This window comes from Hyposmocoma kahamanoa, unplaced genomic scaffold (genome assembly GCF_003589595.1).
Source record: "Hyposmocoma kahamanoa isolate Upper Pololo Valley unplaced genomic scaffold, ASM358959v1 202, whole genome shotgun sequence".
Classification (NCBI taxonomy): domain Eukaryota; kingdom Metazoa; phylum Arthropoda; class Insecta; order Lepidoptera; family Cosmopterigidae; genus Hyposmocoma; species Hyposmocoma kahamanoa.
In genome coordinates this window covers 5,596,233-5,605,464 of record NW_020653726.1, presented here as the reverse complement: position 1 = coordinate 5,605,464, position 9,232 = coordinate 5,596,233, and the positions used below count along the sequence as shown (strand labels likewise).

General features: G+C 35.5%; 1 protein-coding gene across 1 annotated transcript in view; it reads right to left on the bottom strand.

The window, feature by feature from the left end:
- Positions 1-614: 614 nt before the first annotated feature.
- Positions 615-9,232, bottom strand: part of LOC113226931 (ATP-binding cassette sub-family G member 4-like) — a 12,247-nt gene continuing 3,629 nt past the window's right edge. The window contains exons 3-8 of the mRNA XM_026459738.1: positions 7,967-8,205; positions 6,565-6,675; positions 5,565-5,722; positions 3,426-3,612; positions 2,469-2,725; positions 615-1,821 (exon numbers count right to left, since the gene is read on the bottom strand). Coding sequence (XP_026315523.1) covers positions 1,480-1,821; positions 2,469-2,725; positions 3,426-3,612; positions 5,565-5,722; positions 6,565-6,675; positions 7,967-8,205 — 1,294 coding nt within the window. The 3' untranslated portion in view covers positions 615-1,479. The remainder of the gene's footprint in view (positions 1,822-2,468; positions 2,726-3,425; positions 3,613-5,564; positions 5,723-6,564; positions 6,676-7,966; positions 8,206-9,232) is intronic.

The following is a 9,232-nucleotide window of genomic DNA, read 5'->3' as shown; positions in this document are numbered from 1 at the left end:
AAGATTGTATTCACTTATTTACACTATGGATTTTATCACTTTGGCAAAGAATTCAAGGTACATTTTATACGAATTACTTTGGTACTTAATATCAGAATAAAACCATATTCATATTCTGAAGGCAATTATTTCACTCTTTACCATATTGCAGAATCTTATAGAATTTGTTCTCCAGATTTTATGCAATAATTTGTTAGTAGGTTAATGAATAATTATAATATCGGGGTCCAATAATAACTTGTCTGCTTTTAAATACATCATCATGGCACATAACGGAAAATTAAGATAACACGATTAACAATCAATCAAAGTAGTATTTAATATATTCTTACCCTTATTTGCGTTTATTAATCATAAAATGATAAGCACCGGTGCACACAAAAATCACTAACAGGTTTATGCGACACTATTTTAAGAATGTTCACTTATTACAACCCATGTACGTTAAAATAAAATAAAAAAGATACAATGGATTATGTGATACATAATACTGTGCGAGTTTATCACACTTCGTGGCCCCTTTTGTATGGTCGGTGCCCTCGCTTAGGTATCCGTAATAAGTGCTATACATATAGTGGATACCTAAGTGAGGGCACCGACTGTACATGGTGATACCGTTCATTTTATAAATAAAAAAAGCGATTTAAAAATTATATTACTTTATAGGATTCGATCATTTAAATTCTTTAAGGCAAGGACAATAGTGGACTCCCACTACGTTGGGAAATTCAAAGAACTAATTCAAAGTCACCGTTTAATGAACTACCACAATTCCAAATGTAACCAGTAAGCACTTACTTAATTTGTTTCTTATTTATTTTCCAAGTCATAATCAAGGGCAGCAAAACTATATGTATATGGAATGTAACGACAAAGGTGTGCATAGGGTGTGACGTACAGAAAAAGTGAATGCATTAGTTTTTCACAGTCATTTGAGTAAATATGATATAAAATTTCTCCTAAATCACAGATTATAGCTTTAATATGTGAGGTACATAGTACATTTTTATTTGTAGTTACATGCTCTCTATTTGAATTCTAGTTTCATTGGCATTTCCTTATCTTAAAATCTCTAGCTAGCAGTTTTTTAAACTTAGGTCGAAATAACTATGATTCTTAGTAAATATATATTATTATACTCCATATTACCAGTTTACAACATATTGAATCCAAGAATTTAAAAAGTGGTGAATATAACTTCATAACCTAGAAGTTACCTATCATTGTGCATAACAACTTTGAGCATTAAATCTGTTTTGAATGACATTTGCAAGTACTTAATATTTGCAAATATAATTCGTTCCCTTCATCGAAGTGGTGCTGTTTCAGGTAACACTAGTACAAAACAAATTTAACGAGAAATATATCTATTATTACAAAATATTTTTTTACACAAACACCACATCGAAATCACATGATCACATACGTTATCAGTATTCATAGGAATATTACCCTGTACAAATTAAATAAGGCAATTCATCACTTAGTCCGTAGTCTAATTTTCAGTATACCGTACGTACAAGCACTTACTACCACTGCGATACCCATGAGACAAATGACAGCAAGGCCATATTGCTCTTGTTCCATACCTTGGTCTTCAATAAATAGTTTGGGAAACCTGTAGTGGCAGTACAAGTCTGAACATGGAAGTTTAGGACGCTCCATGCCAAATATAGAAATCACAATGCCAACTAAGCCGTGTTTCAGAAATGATATATGAAACAGCCATTTGAAGAAGACGGGGGCATCTTTGTAGAGAAGAAAGAACCCGGAGAAAATTACAAACGGCATTATGAAGAACGGCCCGAAGATTACTCCATGCTGAAAAGAGTAAAAGATTGGATTAACTCGCGTTTTGTACATTTGAGTAAATTGATTAAATTTAGACAGAGAAAACATGACTATAACATTTTACACTAAGACAATAATCTTTAACGTTAATAGGTTGGACAACTCCACATTATGCATAGTCTTGCTAACAAACCGCTAATATCAATAACTATTACAAAACAGAATTCGCTTGGTGTGAAACGGCCATGTCCGCAAAATGACTGAAATTAATGAGAGGTTTAAAGAAACTAAGAATGAAATTAGTCGATAACTTTTTTTTGTTTAAATAGGAGATTTATACAATTTCACATCGTTACATTGGATGAACAGGGTATTAAATAAAAAAAATTGCATTTTTACTTTAATTGCAATCCTACTAAAAAAATCGAGATCTTTCTAATGAACAAAATGTCTTATAACGATATGACGTGAAATGGTGCGGGAGGCAGGGAAGTACTCTGAACTTTTTGCACGTTTTGGCCTCAATCATTAAGCAAATCGTTTTCAGTATTACACACGAAGCAGTAGTCGGCAAGACGTCGTCGTTAGTTGAACAGGATATTAAAACTAAAACACAGCATGGGTTCATTATAAGGTTACGATGTTACGAATTTGCTATAAATAACATCAAACATTACCTTCACGTCAAACATGGAGCCATTCAAAAGCCCAACGTTGAGGGCGACAAACGACACAAGCATGAGCATCCAAATGAACCCTAAAAATCTTAAGGTGTCAGGAGGCTGGCCGGTCATCCAATACGCGATGAAGACGTATGTAAGAGTGCAGATTGTTTGGGTAGGAATTGCCGATATCAATGTGGCTGCGTAGTACGCGCTCGTCATGTACCAGCGATTGAAATGCTCTCGGCGCACTATTGGGAACTGTTGTGGGACTGGAACAAAAACAAATTGAAAAATAGCAACTGATGTTGGTTTTTTTTAATTGATATTTGATAACTAGCCGTGGGAATCACCAATTTTTAAAATAAAAATGACACATTCCGTCAATTAAATTTCGTAAATAATACCCACAAGATTTTAAGTAGCATTTTTTTTTGTGTTTCAACATCATTTGAAGGAACAACAATAATTATTGGACTGGATTCATACGTTTCGTATAATAAATATAAAGAAGTACCGCATTTTTTCAATGTACACAATATTTACCACATCATTGGCTATAAAAACTTCACTTACTTACTTTGTGCATAGATTGAATAAGCACTTAAGGATTACTTTACTTTTAGAATGCGTGGCAATTTTGGTAAAATATGAGTGCTGTCAAAGTATATGTACCACCTTTTGTTAACCATATATTAGGCAAATAAATATCATTCATTAATAGCTGGGCACGTCTCACGGTGTCCAGCCGATGAATATGCAAGAGATGGTCTAGGTCATTGTCCGCCACTGTGAGTCAAAGCTGGATGGCGACTTAATATTGTCGAAGATTCTTCTATATCTAAATTTAGTTTTAGTAATACGTAATTAAATTGATTCACGAAGAATCAATGTTAGGAAATTAATCCAGCACCCTCTACGTAGCATTCGTAGGCATTCTTCCAACTAGCATAATATAATCAAAATACTTACATGTAATACTAACAGCACTGAAGGAAGTAAACATGATAAACAAAAGACTATAGTTTAAAAAATTGAAATTGTCTCTGATGTACTTTGCATCGCCTCCAATATTGTAGAAGAGGGATCCGACGAACAAAGCCATCGCGCAATGGATGCCAGTAATCATTATTGTGAACGACGGATTTCGCCACAGGGACTGAAAAATAGAATATATGGTAAATAAAGATCAACGGTCTAGTGATGGTAGTTGAAAATGATATTTGATATGATTTTGATTGATGGAAGAGATTGAATTGCCTATACGTACTTCGTTTTTTTAGATTAGAAAAAAACGTAAACAAAGAAGCAGTGATCGGTAAACCTTTTCATCAGTTAACAAACAACTGTAATGGAAAATATAGTCAGAATTGGTGATTTTTTATAACATCAAGTGACGGGACGAACAAATCGTGCGCCAGATGGTTAGCTACACGCCTGTCCATAACAGTTACAGCACCACTCAGAGCTTTAAATTGCAACGATCTGAGGGGCACTACCACTGCGCTCGTCACCCTGAGATATAAGTTGAGAAGTCCCATGTCCTTGTAATTTCACCAGCACCCTCCTTTCAAAACCGGAACACAGTAATGCTGACATTATTGCTTGGCGGCATAAAAAATTAAGGTGGAAATACTACCCTGGACGAACTCTTTCACTCTTTCACCATGACCTCTACTCTACTAAATTTACAAATGACACGACAATATGCTATTATTACATAAAAAAAAATCCGTTCAATATTTGGAAGCTCTGTTTCTTTAAATTTTTTAAATAAAAATATGGTTCAAGACAACCACATTAATTACCTGGCCTCAAATTAGGGAATTCCTTGTACTATGAGTACGGGGGCATGGCACTATTCGGAACACCCAGATCAGCGACTAATTTAGACAAGTTACTTTCCCAAATTGGGCCTATCGGAAACGGAACCTCCTCGTCCAACGTTCACAATGCAAACCGTCGGACCACTGCGATTGATTTTACATTGCAAGTCTTTGAAATAAAGTAAGTGATGTGCTGACACACCCCGGACACTCCATACAACAGTCGAAAATTATTTACCTACTACTACTAAATACAGCAAGGCGCTATCTGCACACACGCAAATGTGTGCGTGAAGTGGCAGGGTTACCCATCACTTTCTCGCACTATTACGTTACGTGGTGAGAGCGGCAACATAGCGAAAATTCTGACGCGAATCTGTTATCTATGATTCTATTAATATAATCCTTCTAATTATACTTGTCTATTAGGTATTTATAGCAATGTATTATTATATTTTTCGTTAATTCAGTAACTAGAAAATATTGAAGATTTATTTCAAAAATATATGAAAAATAACTACTTAAAATGTTACATTTCGGGCATATCCTTTTAAGTAGGGTAATCAAGGTATTCGAAATTGCTTTCTTTCAAGTAATCACGATCTAAGATGTTTAAATTAAATATTGTAATGATAAATGTATTCAAATGTATATTTACAAAGAGCAACCCCTAGAGTTTCTTGCTCATTCTTCCCAGGGGAATCTGCCTTACGAATGAGTAGTAGAGTTTAATCAGTATGACTTTGACTTTGACTTTACCATACAAAGCGAAAATGGACTGACAGACTGAGCGCAAGTAGGTCTTTCGAACCTATAGTTCGCACGCGTCTGACGCTAACTAACCACTTCTACAGTATTTATTGTTATGTGAAAACACTCCTTCTTACAGACATTTTTGCCTAACATGATTTAATTCTCTGTGAATTTGGTTGCCTACAAGACAGGCCATGTCTAGTAACTCTACGTACTACGTAACGTGATCCTTCTCGCAGCACCTTTGTTGATCAAACTGTACTTTTATGTTTATGTTTTCTGTGAGAGGATAAATAAATTTTATTTTAATTTTTTATGTAAAGATACAAATTTTTCATTTAATTTATAAATAGGAAATGACGCAATGAACTGGTGCCAGATAAAAGACCCAAAATTTCCTTATGTCAAATGCTAAAAAAAAAGACAAGACGTACATTGAAGTCAATAGTAGCGTAACGCAATTTTTACTGCCTATGAGTATATATACTATAATCAACTTAAAAAATATTTTGATGTTTTTAAATCTCCTTACCAGAAGAGATCTTCTTGTCAAAGTAGCAAATTGTTTCCAAAATGAAGTAGAGTAAGTGCTTTTTAATTTCATAAGGATTTTATTTGTTGACTCCTCATTTCGTGTCGGCAAGATTGTGAGATTCACTTCGTCACACGTGCTGTACTGCCTAGTTAATACTGAAACAAACAAATACATGCTCGTAAATATTAATAAATAACAAAGCAATACTAATAATAACTGTGTTTTACTATCTCATATAAATTTCTTATATAACGTCAGCTTCATACGATTTAATATAACGTGAAATGAAAATAAGACGTACCAGAATGCAACTTTAAAAGTTAGGTATTCAATTGAATACATTTAAATTATTTACTTTTTTTAAATGAAATTAAAATGTTGTCATCCTATGTGGTAGGTTCTTATCAACCATGACTAAGCGACGTGGAGATGTCACAATAATGTAATACTATTGGTTGATGAACCCACCTCTCTTATCGGCTCCGCTATAGTAGATAAAGCGTCTCAATTAAATATTGAGTGAGTACATTTCACTATTATGTGATTTAATTCTAAAAAAAACTTCAGTTAAGATTCTATGACAAAATCACAGGCACATGAGGATTGTCAACTTATGTCTCAAGGTGACGAGCGCTGTGGCAGTGCCCCTCAGATCTTAGCGACTTAAAGCTCTGAGTGGCACTGCAACAGTTGTGGACAGGCTTGTAGCTCACCATCGTCGTGCCCCACCAATTGTTCGTCCCGTCACTTGATATTATAAAAAAAAGAAAAATATGTTAGGGTAGGTTTACTAATAACCTGGTAATAGAAAAATATTTTATGTGTATCCTATAATTGGCTAAGTATAATTTTATAGCTTTTTTAATATATCTTAAAATAAAGAAAATGTTGCAGGGTGTCCTGACAACGAATTAATATTTAATAAAATTTGCTGAATAAATAAATTTCATCGTATATTATGTCTATTTATCGTAAATATTTATGTATGATATTTTACCTTCTAATTTACTATCGGTCTCTTGACAAATGTTGGTAATCCATTGTGTATTTTTACCATTTTCCGAATGTTCTACTAGAAGGTTAGCGTTTTCTGCACATATTTCTATCACTGCAAAAAAAACAAACAAATTATTATTATTGCAATTATCACTCACTGGTTAAGGCTATGCAAACTGTTGCTTTTTAAAAGATAAATTTATGTAAGTCAAAGCTTAGTCGCACAAGCTGCATTGGCACTAAAAAGCATTCACGAATGCGCGCGCACACGCTTTTCTTTTTCGAAATTAGTAATATAATCTCCTAAAATAACTGAAACAAGACGTGGAAGCCTAACGGTTTCACTCACCGCCTATTAAACAAATGCCGTGGGTTCATACCCGGGCTCGCACTTCTGAGTTTTTCGGAATTTATGTGCGAAATTTAATTTGAAATTTACCATGAGCTATTCGGTGATGGAAAATATCGATGAAACTTGCACTGTCATTAAACGTGTGAAGTCCCCAACCGCATTGGGCCAGCGTGGCGGATTATGGCCTAAACCTTCGCCTGAGAGGATACCTGTGCCCAGCAGTGGCTTAATCTATTTGAAGAATACTTTCTATTGCCAAATTTATTTAAGTTCTTTAGCTTACCGATGTACACTATTCAGTGAATAAATATTATTATAACTGCAAACGGACAGCATTGTTATTGTAAGCGGACTGCAGTTGGCAGTCGGAATGCCTTATAGTCCGACGATGTATCAAATTCTGTACCACATATAGTCTGTTTTTTTTAACACGGAGTAAAATGACATTTGCGGGGTTGCCAGTTTTCATAAAATTTTAAATAGTCATGTAGTTGTTGTCGACAATTTTATCGATAGATTGTGAAAGAAGGAAAACTTGCCAAAAATGTCTGAATTGTGAAAGTTTTTTTTTAATAACGCACACACTTAACATAGCCCCATGTTACGACGACGTTCTAATGATTACTAATTGCGTTAATGCCTTTTTCATTCTTATTTTGACAGTTGCCCTACTAGTGTCGAAATAAATTTTTACTGATATACGTTTTAACAAGAACAGGCGGATTTGATTATTTATATTAAAATATATAAAAATTTAAAATATATCTTAGTATTTTTAATAGACAAAGTTCTAAATGCAGTGTATGTATGAACTTACAAACATTGACAGTTCAAATGAACCTGTGGCCAGCAGTCGAACAAACAATCACTAGCAGCTTGTAAGCGGACAACACTTTTGTGCAATGAACTGTCATTTACTCCATCTTCAAAAAACACAGACTATAATTATGTCGGTCCTCTATAATAATTATATTTATAATCACTATCTTCTATAGGATTTTATGATATTTTGAAACATTTTCATGCGCAGATTATCACATTGGCTACTCACAAAAATCCACAGGATTGTGGTACGGTGGGCAGGTCAAATTTACATGTTTCAGGTAAGGCAGCAACATAGTTACAGAGCCCATGTAAGCACACCGTCCAGCCACAACCGCGTACAGCCGGTCTACCATATTTAGAAGCAATGCAGACGGTTGATGCATTGTCGCTACCACTGTCCTACCTTGCCTCGCTAACAGATGGAGTAGGTATACCATTTGTTTTGATATTGAGCTGTCTAGGCCACTGGAAAGAAATACGTTTAGGTTTAAATGTCAATATAATGCACAGGCTACATCGCGAATTAGGCCGGGGCATCCATAGGCACTACTTACGTACTATGTATTTTCTTAGCTTAGCTTCGCATGCACATACGTGAGCTAAGGGTCTTTACAGTGCGACGTGGACTGTTCGTGCGCGGACGAGCGGACGAGTCTGTCGCGGATGAATTGTCGTTCAGTTCCGCGCGGATCGTGATCGGGCGTGGTACAGTTAAGGATAAAATTTTTAAAGTGGTCATTGCCGCCTACTTACTAAGTAAAAAACGGTGCCATGGTAAAAGAAGGTTTAATGTGCACCGAAACGTGGCGAAAATGCTTTCCAAAGGAGAATTTGTATCTTTGTTTTCGGAGTTTTAGGTTTAAAATCACTACATTTAAAATTATTTTTGTAATAATCGTCGCTGAGATTCCACAGATATTCGAAGTCGTACCTTTTAACCCTCTCGGTTTCAACTTACGCAGCCATGACCATGACAGTACCTCGCAACCGACCGCCCCGTGCACTAAATGACTACGTAAGAACCATTGCACGTTCGTACGCGGAGTAGCGGCGCGGATGGTTTCCGTCCGCGCGCGGATAGCTCTCCGCGACCGCGTCGCACTGAATGTGCTGTATAGATATAATACATTTTAGTAACCGCAAAGGACGTCCGCGTAGGTCATCCGCGTCGCACTGTGAAGGCCCTAAGCTAGCTAAGTTAGCTTAGCTGGGATAGTTGGTTGCATGCAACTATGTGAGCTAAACTCTAAGTTAGCTAGCATCGTTCGCGGTGTGGCCTTCGCTTAAGGATGCGAATTTTCAAATAAATACTTCTGTTAATGGGTCATAAGATAGTCATATAATAGTTACATAAAATGGGTCCTTTTGAACTTATTTATGAAAACTATAGTCAAGCAGATCAAGCTTAATAATTTGGGCCGTTGTTTTCGTAATCGGTATAAAATTAGTGTTAAACTTGACGGTTTTTGGCCCTGTTTATAAATAAACTATA